At 38.2% G+C, this 18,225-nt stretch overlaps 3 protein-coding genes across 5 annotated transcripts in view; all 3 read right to left on the bottom strand.

Annotated features, from left to right (window-relative positions):
* Positions 1-107: 107 nt before the first annotated feature.
* LOC111470889 (peroxisomal membrane protein 13-like) lies at positions 108-3,766 on the bottom strand. Of its 2 annotated transcripts, XR_002715128.1 has the most exons (7): positions 3,512-3,766; positions 2,586-2,822; positions 2,227-2,507; positions 1,102-1,194; positions 494-729; positions 367-436; positions 108-222 (listed from the first exon to the last, which is right to left on the bottom strand). XR_002715128.1 is itself a non-coding variant. In XM_023116546.1 (5 exons), exons 1-5 carry the CDS (start codon positions 3,537-3,539, stop codon positions 511-513), a joined length of 858 nt encoding a protein of 285 aa, XP_022972314.1. In that variant the 5' UTR covers positions 3,540-3,765; the 3' UTR covers positions 410-510. The 2 variants fall into 2 exon arrangements, 1 of the variants encoding a protein (XP_022972314.1); XM_023116546.1 differs by lacking the exon at positions 108-222 and having other exon boundaries at positions 410-729; positions 3,512-3,765.
* A 91-nt stretch (positions 3,767-3,857) lies between these two features.
* LOC111470887 (nucleolar complex protein 3 homolog) lies at positions 3,858-11,443 on the bottom strand. The gene is made up of 14 exons (XM_023116543.1): positions 11,269-11,443; positions 10,756-10,971; positions 10,421-10,590; positions 10,152-10,345; positions 8,679-8,887; positions 8,327-8,429; positions 7,813-7,976; positions 7,357-7,495; positions 6,416-6,601; positions 6,182-6,318; positions 5,204-5,527; positions 4,913-5,052; positions 4,725-4,822; positions 3,858-4,456 (listed from the first exon to the last, which is right to left on the bottom strand). Exons 2-14 carry the CDS (start codon positions 10,923-10,925, stop codon positions 3,992-3,994), a joined length of 2,499 nt encoding a protein of 832 aa, XP_022972311.1. The 5' UTR covers positions 10,926-10,971; positions 11,269-11,443; the 3' UTR covers positions 3,858-3,991.
* Positions 11,444-11,627: 184 nt separating this feature from the next.
* Positions 11,628-18,225, bottom strand: part of LOC111470886 (protein NLP9-like) — a 7,868-nt gene continuing 1,270 nt past the window's right edge. Inside the window, exons 2-7 of one of the 2 annotated variants that reach the window (XM_023116542.1) lie at positions 16,861-17,134; positions 15,491-16,579; positions 15,260-15,304; positions 14,131-14,859; positions 13,865-13,988; positions 11,628-13,130 (exon numbers count right to left, since the gene is read on the bottom strand). In XM_023116542.1, coding sequence (XP_022972310.1) covers positions 12,037-13,130; positions 13,865-13,988; positions 14,131-14,859; positions 15,260-15,304; positions 15,491-16,420 — 2,922 coding nt within the window. In that variant the 5' untranslated portion in view covers positions 16,421-16,579; positions 16,861-17,134 and the 3' untranslated portion in view covers positions 11,628-12,036. Of the gene's footprint in view, positions 13,131-13,864; positions 13,989-14,130; positions 14,860-15,259; positions 15,305-15,490; positions 17,135-18,225 lie in introns of both variants that reach the window. The other variant, XM_023116541.1, reaches the window with a different exon arrangement.

The raw sequence follows: 18,225 nt of genomic DNA, 5'->3' as shown, positions 1-18,225 counted from the left end.
GATTATAAGAATGACGACGCATTTTTCAATGGTATCCGTGTATATTTTTTCAAATTCGAAGTTTGTGGTTCTAACATCTTAGATCAAACACCACCAAACAAAAAAAATTTAAAAACAAAACAATACTAAACCCGACAACCCAACGAACCAGTAAACTGTTATTTCAAGTCAGATAACAGATTTACCATTTCATTATGATCTTCCAGAACAAAAAATTATAACCAAAAACGTGGCCAAGGCCAAGACCGATGCCCGACAGTTCCCCTCGTGAATAACAGAAGAATTCTGCTGATACGAGCTTGGGGACACATCTCAGTTCCCTGTTCTATTATGATCTTCCAGTATCATTCTTGATTTGAGAATAACCTATAATGAAGTAATTGACGACGACAAGCTGTAGAGATGGCGACTTGTTGAAGATATTGACTAATTATATAGAGATGGCGACTTGTTGAAGATATTGACTAATTATATAGAGACATTGTTACCATATTAAGAAACACTGTTCATTTAATGACCACCGTTTGGCCAAACATTATCCCATGAACCTTCAGGAGCTGCCTTTGGACCCTCGAGCAAGTTCCGGCCTTGATGAGGATGGGGCACTCCAGGAAGAGGAAGCCCATCAGGGCCTACTTGTCCAACTTTCCTAGGTTTGGTTTTAATCCCAAGCAGCCTCAAGACAAATCTAGCAAGCTCTCCGTATAACATACCCGAGCGATCGAAAAGCTGTCACAAGAATAATACATCATGAGTAAGAACACATGTTATTTCTTTATAAAGAAAACCCATATATCTACATCATGTACAACTCAAGGTAGCATCTAGATCACAATCAAATATCCACGTTCTTTTTGGTACGGTTCTGAGCATCTAGAAGTAGGATTGGTAAACATCTATCATTAATGAGGATTTAAGTTCCAGTTTTCATTTTCATGTCACCGCTTTGAAAATGAAACATCTACCATTTCTGTTGCTTTTACAGTCTTTTATGTTTTAAGTTGACGGATCTTTAAATAGGTATCGTTGTTGTTGGTATTCAGCATAATCTATGAAACATTTATAAAGTAAGGGTGGTAAGTAAAAAGGACACACGCACACCTGAAGTAGAGCAGACATGAACATATGGAACGCCTGTGTGTTTTGGTCAATAAGAACAGATATTCGACCGAAGCAGTTCACAACACCATGCATCTGCAGAGAAGTAAAACGGTGAGAATTCAGGAGTTCAAATATGAACGTCAAATAATCTTTATCAATTCACCCTTAATTCTTAAAGTAATCAAAAATAGAATTTTAAGAAGTACTTATTTGAAAATAAGCACTTTCAAGAGAATAAAGAAAAATTTAGGAAAACTATTTTTGGTTTTATTAGATTGCATTGTTTGCAACTTGACACAATAAAACAGACTAAGTATGAGATCCCACCTCCGTTGGAAAGGAGAACGAAACATTCCTTGTAAGGGTGTAGAAATCTCTCCTAGCAAATGCGTTTTAAAACAGTGAGACTGACGGCGATACGTAACAGGCCAAAGCGAACAATATCTGTTAGCGATGGGTTTGGACCATTACAAATGGTATCAGAGCCAGGCACCAGGCGGTGTGCCAACGAGAACGTTAGACCCCGGGAGGATGGTGAGATCCCATATTAGTTGGAGAGGGGAACAAAGCATTCCAAATAAGGGTGTGGAAACCTTTCCCTAATAGATGTGCTTTAAAACCTTAAGGAAGCCCAGGAGGGAAAGCCCAGAGAGGACAATATTTGCTAATGGTGGTTTGGATTGTTATAAATGGTATTAAAGCCAGACATCGTGGCAGTGTGCCAGCGAGGACGTTGGTCTCCCAAGGGGGGAGAATTGTGAGATTCTACATCAATTGGAGAGGGAACGAAGCATTTATAAGGGTGGTGTGCTAGCGAGGACATTGGTCTCCCAAGGGGGAGAATTGTGAGATCTCACATCAATTGGAAAGGGAACGAAACATTTATAAGGATGTGGAAACCTCTCCCTAGTAGATGCATTTTAAAACCTTGAGGAAAATCCGATGAGGGAAAGCCTAAAGAAGACAATATCAGCTAGCAGCGGGATGGGGATGTTACATTAAGCTAATAAACATCAGAACAATGGATAATTGTAACGGTAAGCTAACCAAACCTTACAATCCCGTCCACCCAACCAAAAATAAATAAACAAGGGTGATGATAACAGAGACAAGAAAATAGCTTACCACTCGCAGAAATGACATCCAAAATCCTGGAGGAGATGAGGGAGGGCCATATGGGTTATTTGGATCTTGACCACCATAAGGACCACCCATCCCCATTCCATAACCACCCATTGGACCTCCAAAGCCACTATTATACATTCCACCTCCATACATACCAGAAGATCCATAACCTCCACCATAACCTCCTCTATACATGCTGTTCCCATACATCCCACCGCCATAAGACGAAGAACCATACATACCAGAACCATAAAGTGAATTATTCATTGTTGAACCATAGGCTACATTAAGCAAAACAAAAAGAAATCTCAGAATCCATAGAACAAGTAGTAAAGCAGACGAAAAATTAAAAACCTAACCTCCTCCATAAGTGGTATTCCCATAGTTTTGCTCCCAAGGTCTCGTTGGAACAGGCCTACCAAGTGAGTTCCTATTAACAGTGGCAGTCCTATCAGAATTAGATACGATTTCTCCAGGTCTTGCAGTCCCAGAAGCCTCAACTACCTCACTTGTATTGCCAGCTGATGGGGGTTTAAACGGTGCTGGGCCCGACGATCCCCCTACTTGTTCCCAAGGTTTTGGTGGAGGATTAGAAGCTGCAGTAATAGAAAGTATGGCCACATAATCAGCAAATTGAAAATAAACCAAACTTCTAAAGCAAACATATTTCGAGATCATCCAACAGAAGCAAAATTAACTGGCAGGAGAAATAGATGCCTTCAGCGGTAAACATGATTGATTCAGATCATAGTTTCAAATATAAAAGGCCAATGGGGACACGCATACACGAAATCCATCGGTAGTTCATCCAACGCGATATTTTTTCAGAATCAATGGTACACTTACTCCATAAAAACACAATCCAGCAGAACGTAGTTAATTCGTCCATTAAAATGAACGCAGCGCAAAGCAAATAGTGCACCCACATACCACATCATCATGAGACCCATCCTTGAACGCCAAAACTGGAAGCAAGCAAGGTCACACCAGACAACTTTTCGGATATTAATCGACAAGAAAATTCGACCCTAAAACAAAGGGAAGCAACAAAAGAACAATCCGAGCTAGGGTTTTATTATTCAAGAAGAAAAGGGTATGTGATTAAGACGCCGAAGTCTCTTTCGAGAACCCAATTAAGCACAAGTACTTCATCAAATTCCAAGACGCATTATACAATCCACAAGGAATCAAGAATTCGAGCAGAGAAAACCATAACCACAAGCCGACCTCAAAAGCCTAGTGGAAATAATGAATAGAAGAAAAAAGAGGGAAGAATCTCGCAAACCTGCAGGCTGAGGAGGCTTGGAATCCATGGAAGTGGCAGAGAAATTGCAATCAGAAATAGGGAGAGATCAAAGTCTCTCGCTCAAAGGAGGTCTAAAAACACACCAAACACGAAGAAATCCGTCAGCTTATGGGCGGAAATTTATTGGTAGGAAGGATCCAATCCGGGTCGGCCCCAGTCTTCCCGGAAAGCTTCGATTATCATTTCAACTTTTCGGGAAAAGGAAAAAACAAATATAAACCAACGCGAAAAACGTTCTTATCCCCTCGTTCTTGGACCCTTCCTCTCTCTCTCTCTCTCTTAGTTATTTATATCTATTTCATATTCATGAAGTTTGAAAGACTCGTACATTTTCTTGCAACCACGAAGAACTCATACATTTCCTCTCAACTTAATCGGTCTACATTTCTTGCAACCACGAAGAATTTATACAAAAACTATCAAATTTTTTTGAAGGTTTGTAAAATAACCTAAACAAAGTTAAACATTCCTGGATTTTTTACTTTTTCTCTTTTGCCTTTTGTATTCTTCATATAGCTGCAAAGACAAAGTGGTACGCTCCAATTCAGCTCTCAACCTTTCATTCTCCTTGATGTCCCGGAGAAGAAAGAATCTTGTTGAAAGTTTCTCTTTCACTTCATTTTCGTCGATGGTGCTGCAAGTATCGGGAGTAGGCTCGGATTCCCTGCCTCTTTTTTTCTTGTTAACTTTTCGGACATTAAACTGTGGGTTGAAAGACTCATGTTCCAGCGACAAGTCTTTGAATGCCTGTTGAGGAGAAACAGTGGAGATATAAACTTGGTTTTGAGCATTATTCATGCTTGATATGCTCGCTGCCATCGTTGAGATAGTTGGATGATAATGCTTCCATAGAAGATTAAGTTCCCAAAGGACAGAAGCAAGCGCGCCACTCAATGTTGGGTCAGAAGCATATGGTTGATATTTCTGCATATCAAGTTAGCAAAAATTAGTCTCTCTTTCCTCCTTTGAGCAGGGTTGAGGTGGGATGATTCAATCAATGGTTCAATTTCGCAGGCAAATCATTATATGTAAATTATATCAAAAGCATATTTTGGAAAGCTACATTCTTTGGTAATTTTTTGTTTGCTCGCGTTCAAGAAATTCGGAGGGATAAAATACAGAGATGAGCAGCACAAATGAAGATTCATCATGAAAAACCCGGTGTAATGAGAGAGTTATAATGAAACCTTACCGCTATTGAGCCAGACACTGAACCTCCCCCAGCATCGTTTTCCAAAAGGTTGCGGCACTTGACATTTTTCAGAAGAAGATGCCTTACGGTGACCAAGGCTGTAAATAGCCACCACATATACAAGGTTAAATAAAAGTCATGAAAATATTTTTCAAAACTAAAAGGAATTTACAAGCTTCTTAATATACCTGCCATCGACTCTGCAGATCCAATGCATAATGAGAAAGTAGCCAAACGCTTAATGAATGCAGCTGCCTTTTGCATGTCATGCTGTCTATCATCGCACAACATTATCTTCAAAGCTTCAGCTAACAATCCACCATGATCTCTGTGATTGAAACTTGAATGACGTTATCAGAGAACTTGTTGTAATGAAGAGAATAAATAGTAAAATAATCCTTGGAACAAACATTAACCAGGCTTGCTTTTAAAAGAACCAGCAACAATTTTAGCATTATGGTTTAGAGTTCAGCACTAACCTTCCAGGCCTGTACTCGAGTACAATATTGTACAGCTGGACAAAAAAGTCCTGAAGATCAACATTCAAAGCATCAAGGTTTTTCCTCATTACTTTAAATGCCACGATGCAACACTGAAGGCGCTCAGAAACGGTCAAACATTGTGACTGTTTCTCAGAAGATTTATCATCACCAGAAGCAAGCCTTTTTAGATAATTCATAAGATCTCCCATGAAATCTAAATCGATCAGATGAGAAAATTTCCCCAACCCATTCAAACATGGAGCAAGCAGAGGGTGGGATCCAGATGGGCTAGTAGTAGATGCAGTAATATTTGCTTCAGGCCTTCAATATAAATGAAAGATACTTGGTTCAGCAGTCTGAGTTGCGTAAGATGAAACGTACATTGAAAAACAATTCAAAATACATGAAGATACAAAGACACCAAAGCTTCCATGAATCAACATGCCTGATGAAATTAAAATTTTCAAGCTTAAGGACAATTCAAGCGGATCAGTATCCCTACACCAACATCCAGTCAAAACTCAACCTAAAAGAGGGAGCCTCCCTATCTAGGGTATATACAAGGATCAATTGATTTAACTTTTAAGAGTAGTTTCCCATTAGCATCAAGCTTAAAAAAAGGAACTGAACTGAAACAAACAAATGGTATGGTTTGCTCTTGTTTAGTTATGTACCTTTTTCTGGAAAAAGTAAAACACCAATCTTTCTTCATATTTGTACAGTAATTGAAAAGTTTAGTTCAACTCAAAAGATAAAAGTTATATTAGAGATGCGTAAAATGATTCATAATATTTTAATTAAATTGAAGTACAGTTAAATGAATATTAAAAGAGATTTCATGCCATCTTGCTCACTCTTGTACATGCACAAGCACATAAAAGTACTTGGACATTTTTCTGTAAGCCCGAATTGTTGAAGAAAACACAAACCAATGCAATACAAACAACGTGCAAGCTCTAAATAATAATAACTTACCTAGCCTTTAATGACTGCATTGTATGCCTTAAGATTCGGAAATATGTTTCAAATACAGCACGAAGTGTATCTGACTGCATCTCTCTTTGCTTCATCACATCTGGAGCAAGAGAAGCAGCCCTGTAATCCGCAGCAACCTATGAGAAACATCACAAACATTCATCCTTTACCAGCTAAAAGGATGCCAAATCAATTGAGAAAGGGAAAAAAGAAATTAATAGGCAACAGTAATACCTCTTCATTAAACTTTGTCCTCGTACTTTGTCTTCCATCATTCCCTTGCGAATGACTTGATTGCTCGCGATTCTTTTTTTCCTCACGATTCTTTTTTTTCCATTGTTTTTTGTTCTTTACTTTATTATGCTCATCTTGCTTTTCTGCTCTTCTCAGATCCTCGTCAAATGTTAGATGCATGAAAGGCTGGAAAAAGTTGCGAACAGGAAACTTTGAGAGGAAAAAAAAAAAAAAAACCTAAAGAAATAGACTGCACTTCAAAGTTTCATTTCAACAACAAATGAGTCAGTGCCCATGCCTTGGGATTAACAATTGAAAATTTAAAATAATTTAATATCTGGAAACCACACGTGATATAGCTTTCAAGCACATTTTTTAATAACTAGGCTTCAAGCTCATTTGATCCTTGTGTGATCAAACCAGGCTAGTTCCCCGTATTTTTATAAGTTCATCTGTGAAAGACTTGAAAGACAACAAAAACCAAAATTGTAGCTGAACCACAGCTAATGTAACTCATGTCATCCCAACCTTGACTCAGGCATCTTCCATTGAACTTTTTATCCAGATGCAGAGGGCTCTAAATTTAAGAAGTTACTACGAAAAAAACAAATCCCATATTTCATGGCCATATCATGCACACACATGCAATGAGGTGGTGTGAGGCAGAAGCTCCAATAACTTTTTTTTAAAAAAGGGACCGAGTAAATTGCATATAATGTATAACCATGAGTCACTAAACAAAAAAAAAAAAAACAGCCCGAGAAAAAGGGGAATTAAAGAAGTGGATGTCTACATTTTGAAAATAGACTGTATTGTTTCTCTAACAACTACAAGAGCAGCAAAAACTTAGCTTCAATATGTTTGCGTCAAGGCATAAACTTCTAAAAGAAAGCATGAGCCTCATATGCTTACAAAAAGGGGGTAAGCATGAGAATTCAAACCTGGATGGAATCAGGATGCAATTGGCAGTCATGAAATTTCACATGATCAGCAATCAACCGGACAGCCTCCACAGTCGCTTCACCACCATGCTTTCCCTCATTGATAAATAAAGACTCAATAGCACCACTACAGAGTTTTCTGCCAATCCAAAAATATCATTTGAGCATAAATGTTGGAGCATATCTAGGCAGAGAGAGAAAAAAACCCAGGATTGGGAGAAAACACATGCACACTTTCAAAACCCAGGAACAGAAAAGATGCACAAACTAAGAAATGCACAATTTCACAATTTCAGGAACAAATGAGCCATTCGTTGATGATGTGAAAATTAATAAATACATAAACTTGACTGCACTATTTTATTCTTAAAATTTTTAAGATGTAATAACAAGAATGAATATAAAATTTCTTATTTCAATATTCGTTCACGAAAAGAAAGATAAATAGAGGCTAACCTTACAACATCATCAGGGGAGCTTATATTTTGAACAACAATGCCCAACAATGTCTCTCGAAAATTGAAGTGGGGAACTGCATCAAGCAACGTACAGATACAGCGAATAACAATATGCTGAAATGCCGTAGATTTCTCTAATGACATCAGCTTCTGCAGGTATCCCTGGAAAATTTTGTGCAAAAAAAATATCAACAAGCAAAATTAAGTTTGAACACATTAAAGGAAATCGTCTTTAATAAAAAGGCATCGAGATCCCCAATTATTCGAAGCAAAAAATCAAGAAATTTCAGTGGTCACATGATGTAGAAAACGTGCACTTCATAAATAATATCATACAAAGATCTAATCACATGCCACAAGTGAACCGAAGGACTTGATCGAGTATAAAGAAAGGTAGAGTTGTGAAAATTTCCACTGATTTTGATTTCTGAAAGTGTTCTATTGAAAAACAACATTCCAAACCATAGAAGACAAGACTACATGGAAAGATGAAAATAAATAGGAGAACAAACCTTATAAGTAGTGAGAAGAGTGTACTCATAGTACCGCATTTTCTTGACATCCTTGGATACTTTAACTTCTAGCTCCTTTTCTGTTGGAAGCCGAATCCGATAACTGTATGTGCATTCCACAGTATAGAAATTTTAGAATAATAATTTCTGGAATCAAAATATATTACTATTATATTACATTATAATAATTACTTGTTATAGCTAAAGATAATTTTTTTATTATGGAATGAAATTATATGGTTTTTCCTTTTTCATTGCACACAAAAAAAAGTAAATGATGCAATTAAAGACGAACAAACAAATATATTATGAACTATTAAAAAGAGCAAGAGGAATAAAATCAGTGTCAAACCCAGGTATGATGTCTTTAAAGACAGCCAATAATGATAGAAGTCCAAGTTTCACAATTGCTGGATCATTATCCTTAACAATCTGTAGCATCTCCTTCAGAAATTTAATATTGGAATTTGGGTCTGCCAGCAACGCAATTCCAAGCTCCGCAAGTTTCTGCTTCTTACTTTCAAATGTCTTTTCAGCAGTAAGATCTTCTACCACTTCCGCCTTAACAGAGAAATATTTAACAAAACAAACGTATGAGATCGAGAGAGTAGTTTCCAGGTCTAGAATCACAAGGAGATTAACGACAAATGCAAGGATCAAACATACAATTATGGAAAGGAAATCTCATATTAGACAGTAGCACATTGAACCAGTGTACATGAATCCTACATGGCAGTTCCTAATCTAAGAAGCACGGACACGAGAAACAACACAACACAACACAGATAAGGCAACATGTCAATTTCTTAAAAGTAGAACACAAACACATTCACATTCGTCACCTTTGTTATATAAAGTATATGTATATTGTCATTTTAATATTTGTTTATAGACAAAGCATGCAAGTTTAACATAAAAACAAAATATACTTCACCAAAAAGATACAAAGTTAGTTCAATTAACGCTATTTGAAATCTTAAAAGATATACATAGATTTACTTCGTTATGACTAGAGGATGAAGATCTCCTCCTAATACTTTTGGATTGTTTCTTTTTCCAAATTTATAGGTTAAATATTTTCTAGAGCAATATCCAAACGTAGCTGTATCCAAAATTAAAAGGAAAAAAAAAATTAGTATTCATGTGTCCGGACATGTGTCGGACATGTGTCCGGACATATCTATGTCCAACACAGACACTTTACTGAAAACAAAATGTTCATGCTTCATAGCTTCTAATTGCCGGTAGAACAAATACTGATACAACATTTTGTCCTTCAAGAAAAGAGATAATTAAAGAAACCGAATCTGAGGAGAAATTAAACTAGTCTATTAAAATATCGCATGATAGACAGATTTGGTAGGTAAAGGATATCCCTCGGAACAGTCCAATGTTACTTGTTATAATTCTTTCAGGAACTACCCTTTATTTTTATTACTAGCAATTGTGGCAACCCTGTATATTACTTTTATTACTAGCAATGTGGAAGCCACATGATTTGTGTGGCCGTGGCCTTTTGTGGCCACTTACTTTTTTTTTTTTATTTCAACTTTGTGAAAGATGGTTTTCAACTTGAAACAAACTCAGTAATAGGATATTATACGAACATTTTCCTATTGTATTAAGAGCCAGTCAGACAAGCAGAGGCCGAAACCAAAAAAAATTCTTGTCTACCAGCTTAACAAGCCCACGATTTTTTTTTTTTTAATAAGAAAAAACCCACGAGTTGAGGTAATTTCAATATCTTTTTTATGAAAAAACTAGTGACATTATCTCATGCAACAGTGCTATAAAGGAGAAGGAGAGTGAAATCGCAGAAGAATACCAAAACGGCTGCTTGAGGGGTTGGTTCAACTTCTTCAGCTTTGGTTACATCCTCTTGTTTCTTGGCAACCTTTTTAGTTTTCTTCAGCTTTGCCCTCCTTTCCGCTTTAGTTAACTTCAATACACCATTATCTACCCTGTCCTCTTCCGTTGCCTCTTCGTTCCCACCATCCTCAGGTGCATCAGATGTTTTTGCTGCAAGCAGTAAGAGAGTGAACATGCAAATGTAGCTGGAAGTAATATGAGACAACGAAGACAAGTAGGACATACATGTCCGGTAGTAAAGTTCCCCCTCAAGTGTTTTGACAGGAAGAGCATCCACGCGATCAACCTGGGTCTTATTTTCCTCCTCCGGTTTCGGCAGTGGCTTCTTGCGCAGACGCTTCTCGTATAAAACCTCCAAAGCATCTTCTTCAACATTAGCAACACGTGTAACATGCCTTCAAGAACAATAAATTAAAATGTTCAGCACATAATTTACTCAGTAATATTCTTACCGGCTGTCCTAAGGACCACAGAAACTATAATTTTCACTCTCTCGTTACGTAAGGCAGCAACGAAAAAAACACAATTCAAAAAGTAGCTCATGGAATTTTAATACAAACTTGGTAATGGATTTAGTGTCTAGACGAGTAACAGAGACGGCATAGTCCTGGTTCTCCTTGACAAACTCCAAATCCTCATCGGAGACCTCAATTTCTTCCTCGGTAACCTCTGGTGGAAGGTCCGGCGGTAGAATTACCTTCTGTTTCTCGTTATTACGTTTCTTCCCCATAGCCAAGGCGAAATGAAAGCCTGCTTGGAGTAGTGAGAGATTAACCCTGTTCGGAATTCCAGAATTTGGAAGGAGTTCAAATCGGTTGAAGTGTTCGGATCAAAACAAAAAGGGCAAGAAACATTAAATCAGTCGTGGTTTGCATTTTATTGATTAATTGAATCATTCTTTGTAACTTATGAGGAAAACACTCTTATTGTTCTGTTTTCATTTAGATTCATTGAACATTGGTGGAAGAATAAATCAACAAAAAAAAAAACTTCATTTCCTTCTCCGTGGGTGAAGTGAATAAACCAACATAAAGCCAACCAAACAAAACAACAACAAAAACTAAAACTAAAACCTGACGCGGGTAAAATGCTGCTGAACCACTGAGTTTCTGAAATAGAGGGAGAGGAAGGAAGCAGCGGGAAGGCTGAGAGTGCAGACTGCGGCGGCGACCGAGACAGCGTCGGGCAGGAAAAACCTGCAGGGTTCGGGGTAATGGGTAGGAGGGATGCCTGAACGTTAAATAGGGTTTTGAAGTAGGGTTTTGAAACAGAGTAATAACGATAAAGAATTAATATTGCATTTGGTATCTAAAATTTAAAAGTGTATTTTTAGAATTTACTTTTTATTTACTAATTATTTCATTGGCCCATTTAAAATAATAATAATTTAATTATTTAGAACTTATATTACATTAATTTCCTTGTCCAGATATCACAGCTACCAATAACAAACTTTATTTATTCAGAACTTATATTACAGAAGAAAAAAAAAAATGATCACAGAGTAAGGAACTAAGCCTTCTTTTAAACAGAATGCTTTCATTCCCCCCTAAATCAAACACATCCCCTTCCTAACTTATCATTTACAAGCCTATTCATTCAACCTATAAGTAGAACTTATTTCCTGATTCCCCTAAGCTTATAAAACAACATGGTCGTGCTGAGTCAGCACGACGTTGAGCTGCACCTCGACTTGCCCCAAATATTGGTGTGCTATCGACGAGAGCTCAGTGTTGATGAAGATACTCTTTCATGTGAACCGTGGTGGTCTCTACGTGATAGCAGCATGATCAACCTTCCTTTCGTAGTGACATGTTGGTTTGAGGGTTATCCAATACTTGTTAGGAACATCCAGAGAGGAAGCAACTACTGCTACCTGAACTGCCCACAGCACACGCGATTTCACGGACGAGAAACTTCACATTTCTCGTGCCGATTTCGTCCATCACCTCGAGACATTCCTGTAAGTCTGAATTGCTTACTAGCATCACCCATTCTTTTTCATCGTCTAGGTATTTGAGTTGAAATGTTCCTTGGTTTAACTTGAATCGCATGCCAACTTCTTCGTAGAGCTGGAGATATCCTAAACAAGGATCGAACTTGAATCGAACTGTGTCGTCTTTGTATGAAGCTTTTACAATAATCTTGGACTCGCTGTCAACCGAGCCAACTTTTTCTGGCAAATGCTTCCTCTCGACGCTCTGACTGCTAGATGAACTGCCATGAATCATTAAGCCAGAGCCATTTGATGAGTCGGTCATGCTCGAAGTAGTTGGCTGGTAATGTTCATTCAACACGGTACCGACTTCATCAGCAGCTGCAAAAGAGATCAAGCTCTTTGCCATAAATTGGCAGTCGGCATCTCCTGATCTCAAATCGTTCTTCACAAAATCCAATCTGTCGCTTTTTTTAGCAGCAATAGAAACTGAGGCATTCCCTTGGACATCCCAACTCATCATATCCAGATCAGCAAGCTGGCATGATGCAGCATCTACACCAGCGGACTCCAAACCTTCACTACAATCACGCTGGCGAACGTTCGGTTCCTTCTCTGGAATGAGAACACTCCTCGATGACGTTCTTTGGGATATAGAAACAGAAGACTCGTCCATTTCCAGTTTGATGGCAGAATTCTGAGTATTGAAAGGGGCAGAAGGAACTGAATTTACGTCGTGAAGGAACGGGTCAAGGTTTGGTATAGCTGGGTTATTATCAGAGAAGAGAAGACTATTTTGTGCATTGAATTCTGGAATAAGAGAACCAGCCATAAGACACCCTGTAGTTGGATCAAACTTCAGGCCGCCCTCCACCCCCTTCACAGAATCAAGAACCGTCTGTATTTTCCTTAACGAACGATTTACCTTGTTTATCTTACGGGACGGCCACCTCAAAATCCCGTGTTGTCTGCATATTCTTTTCAGCGTTGTTGGACAAACTAAAAATGCCAAAAAAAAAAAAAAAAAGAGATATTAGTAAGTGGAACGTATAAAGTTTCTTCTAAACCCTTATGCCACGACTAGGCTTAAATGGAGACATTAGAGACATGTTAGGAAGTAATTTGAAATGGTTGAAGTCACTATTGTCGGATTTAAAATCACTTGAAAACATGTTTTTAGTACTTCAAAATCAATTTCCATGATACGAAAATCCCAAACACATGGCTAAGTCCACAACGTTGCATACGTTAACTGTACAGCATTAAACTGTCACCTAACAAAGCAGAGGGATTTCACAATCAATGACTAAAATGTATAGATTGTTGTTATTAACACCTTAGACAGTACCTTAGTCCAAGGCCCTAACTAGTACAAGTAAACTTCGAAAATGTAGACCACCAGGGCACTTCCTTTTTACTACAGAGAGATCGGCGCCATCTTCGGGAAACTTTTGGCTCGTCCACTTGTTTTATAGACTACTTGGTCGGGAAGAAACCATAACCTTTTTTAATCTATATTAGTCATGAGAGGAGGTTTCAGGTTGATGGATTTCTAAATCTCTGGTTCATACTCCAGCACTCAACAGCGACCATTTCTTAAGTTCTGTTCTGTTGTCCAGCGTTTGTTGGCCATTGGTTTTTTTTCATGCGGCCTTTTTTTCTATATTTTGATTTATGTGAATGAAAGATGGTCGTTTATCAAAAATAAGGAAGAAATAAAATACGCGGCTCACCACCAATGCTCTTTGCTGCATCCTTGAGACTCCCAGAAAAATATTGCTGTAGAACACTCAAGCTCACGTTTTTTTCGGATGTGCTACGTTTTTTCTCCCCCTGCTTCCGTGATCCATCAGTCATCTGCAAGATAAGGCGCATAAGTAACTGTTAAAGATCAATCCATTGCTTGTTCATAAATGTGCCAAAACTTGAAGAAAATAGCAAAATGGAAAGAACAAGAGAAACAATAGAACAACACATAGGAATACAGGAACAAAATAACCTGCTTCTCAGGACATTCCGCTTCAGCTCCATTATTTATCGAGTTAGACACCCTTGTTTCACGGTCTGTTACCGTGGATTGCGAGTTTCTCATTGATGTAGTTGTGGACTTCCCAATTAATCCACTCTGAAAGTCAACAACAGAATCCTCAGCCCCTATTAGTTCTTCCTTTGAAACTGTCCTCAAACTCCTGCACATTCTTTGCATGGTAACAGAGAGATTGTTTAACAATAGTTGTTGTTCTGCAGCTCCTTTCATATTGACAGGTAGAAAGAATTCAAGTATATAATCATCGTTGCCGGTGTACATGCTTCTCAGCCTGATTGCAACTGCAGCATTCAAGCCAAACTTGCGTGCGTGATGGACCAGCGGATATTTATTAATATCATATGCCTTCACGTCAGGATAAAAGAAGGGATGATTAGATTGAAGAGCTTTCCCAGCTATCCCTTGCCCTTCTTCAAGATGATGCTCCAAACATGCATGCACAAATCCTTGAGTTGATTTGTCATTCACATAACATGCTGTTTCCTCGATACATAATACAAATTTCTCCTCTGGGTTAATGTTGTTCTCCTTAACACGAACTCTTGCAACCTCATCAACGGCGTCCAAAGAATAACAACAAGGAATCCAGGTTAGGGCAAGAGGTAGTCTATGTGCATGACATACAGCACGTAGCACGTCCACTATCTCTGCCAATGCAGCTCTCTGGTTCTTCTTCAAGCACTGTAATAAATATTTCATTGATATAACTAAACCCGTAAAGATGTAGAATTGAAAAAGACTAATTACGAAGACCGCTATTTCAACTTCTCTCTCCCCCTCACTCGCAATCTCCCGCTTTCTCAATCTCTCTCCCCCTCTTCTACTCTTTCAACTTATATGAATCGGATAGTTCATTAAGCATTCCATAGGAGCAGGTCCATAGAAAAATATGACCGTCCACCGCAGATAATTAATTCGGAAACATTCAATTTAAATCAATTGATTCATTGAGTATTAAAAGCAAAAGCTTAGGAGAACTAAGATAAAATTGATCGATCTTTATATTTAACCTAAATAATCACTGAAGAGTTATTACATATTGCTATAAGGAAAGTGCAGAAAAAACAAAATAATATTGTACCTGCGAATAAAGTCGAGGAGGCGGAACAGTGCTCAAGCTAACAGTCTGCAACGGTCATGATCCAAAGAGATGTCAACAATATGGTCAATAGAACCTCATGGTATAATTATTCATAAAGCTCAGAAAAAAGTGGAATGCAAGAAAAATATCACTAGAAAACAGCAAATGAGATCATTTGTAACTATTTTATATCAGGAAGTTACAGTAAACTAGTGCATAAAGAGAACTAACCTCTAGTGCTTGGGAAACAATGTCGATTTCTGCATCAAAATTGGGCTTCTCCTTTGTAGTAACAACTTCAAGTACGGCACAGCATGATTTTTCGACTTCGTTATTGAATACCGGTAAGGCAATCGATCCATAAACGTCATGACCAATTGCATGTTGCATTCTCAGATACTCGTGGTCACTGTAATATCTAACATTTGATGTCCATTCTGGGAGTTTGGAGGTGAAAACACGACCAGGAAGCCCAAGGAGAGAACCCAGTTTTCCTTCTGCTGAGAATGTAAACGACCTCGACACTTCACGGTACCCTGTGAGCATTTGATCAAGCAAATATGGCTGCTCGCTGGTGCTCAAGAAGAATTGGTCTCTACGCTTCACAGGAACCCAAACTTGAGCCAAAATACCTCCAGGTGATGACTCTTTAAACATGGATAAAACCCTCAGCATTTTCTCATCAAGTGACCAACCAAACGGCCTAGAGATCAGACAGCTATCCATGTCTACAGGGACATCATTTGATTTAGAATCTACTTTGTTAGCGTTGTCCGAAACATTAGACACCCCAAATTCAGTGTCTGGCAGGTGAAACATCACCTTGTCCCCACAAGTAAAAGAATTCGCCATGGAAATGGAAGATCCACCATGTTCATTCAGAGGAAATCCTTCATGGCACCCTCCTTCTACAAAAGACAAGCCCTCGATAGAACCGCAAGTACTCATTTGGGGTATCGATGAAAACCCACAAGATGTGAAAATCTGATCGATTGCAGCATAAGAATCAAAATTCATCATGTCAGAGAAGGAGGGGAGGACATCTTCAGGACTCAAAATCCTCATTCCAGCGTCAGTGGAATTCATAGTTTCGGCGTGAGTTCTGGAAGGTCCCCAATACCCCATCATCCCTTCCTCCTTGGACGAAAAGGGTTTTTCCATTTTGGTTAATCAAGATCAATTTCAGAAATCAAATGGCAAGTAATGCTAGAATTCCATCCAACGACAGCGGCCAAGACTTATACTCCTAAGCTTACTATCCTTCGCCATTATAAAGTTGAGAAAAACATCCATTATATCCCCCCTGCAAGCCCGCATACCCTGAAATTAACCGCCAAACACAATTACAAAACTACACTTTTGCGGAAACTCCCCCATGTACCAACAAAAACAAAAAGGAAATGCCATAAATCGAAGAATCAGAGTTCCACCGCACCAACACCCTTATCTCAAATCAGCAGAATTCGAGGAAAAGGGAAGTTAAAATACAATATCAGAGCATTTAAAAGATGACGGATGCGACAGCAATTCACTGACGAAAGCAGCCAGAGATGTGAGTTATGAAGAATTAAAAAGAAAATGAGAAGAAGAAAGCCGGTTACCGACTGAGAATTCTATCAAAACCCAGCAACCTAAATCTCAGCAGAAACGCACAGAAATCCAGGTATAGAGATAAAGATGGAGATTGAGAAAGTCGGAGTCGGTCCCTGATGTGAGAGAAACAGTATTCTCCTCCATACAAGGAAAAAAACGAAAAACCCTAAAGAGAGAGAGAGAAAGTGGGCGCCATTGCGGCGCGGACCATTGCATCAGAGCGATTCGCTTGGCGTTGGGTTACTGTAAATAGAAACTTTTGTCGCCGTTGAACACACTTTGCTCATAGATAAAATCTGGGTTTTTTCATGGTTTAGATCCATACGATCTCACAATAGATATGTTTGACCATTTGACTGGTTAGAATATCTCTAACCATTTGACAAAACACGTCAAATCACACCGTTTTAGACGAAAATTTAGTAGAGAGTGTTTAAACTATTTTAGGATAATTTATATTTATTCCGAATTTCCGTCTTTCTCTCTTTTATTTTAAATATTTTATTTTTCTTCTAATAACCTCTCACCGAATTTCTGTGGCTGATTATCCAAAAACAACATTTGCAGTTAGGAAGGAAACAGTGAATGGCCTTTAAGCAACCTTTACGAGCTACAGATTCAAAAGGAATTGCAGAGAAAAACAGAGAGATACAGAGAGAAGAAAGAAGTGATTCGGGAAGGACGTAATTACAATTATGCCCTTTACCTTTTTTCTTTTCTTTTTATAATTATCTTAACAGATCTTCCCATCCTTTTCAATTTCCTTTTTCATTCTATTTTTGTATTTCTTGCCTCATTTGGTTCCCGCCCCAATTTAGAAACTTTTAAATAGGGCTCTCTCTATTTACTTGTAAGTTTGAACCCGAACATTTAACCCGAGAGGACGAGACAGAAAGTCGAACCTTTAACATTAGAAAATGTTTAAGATATGATTACTTATTCGTGAGTTTTAACCGTACGAGGTTAACGAGAGACGGAAATCGGTACCTTTGACACTACAAAATGGTTTAAAAATAATAATTCAACCAATATCCACGTTTACGAGTGTATAGTAGAACAAATGGAGGTAGGGTTGAGGATTTAAGGGAGAGGGTAAAAGAGTAATTTAGGGAAGAGGTTAGAGTGATGACATCTGACAGAGGAAGATAAGGGGAGAGGATTTTGAGGAAGTTTGTTAACAGAAAAATAAAAGAACCAGATTCCCATTTCCCAGACTCAGATTCAAAAATTAGGGTTTATTGGAGTTAGGGGTGATCTCTAATTCCCATATCTTACGTCATTATATTTTCTTCTTAATATATACACGTATCCTTTCCCCTTCCACGCGTCCCCCAAATATCAAATTTCTTTTTTTTTTTTTTTTTTTTTTTTAA

Source organism: Cucurbita maxima, unplaced genomic scaffold (assembly GCF_002738345.1).
Source record: "Cucurbita maxima cultivar Rimu unplaced genomic scaffold, Cmax_1.0 Cma_Scf00047, whole genome shotgun sequence".
In the NCBI taxonomy this organism is placed as follows: Eukaryota; Viridiplantae; Streptophyta; class Magnoliopsida; order Cucurbitales; family Cucurbitaceae; genus Cucurbita; species Cucurbita maxima.
Note: the sequence above shows the minus strand (reverse complement) of the source record. Positions and strands in the feature narration are given on the sequence as shown.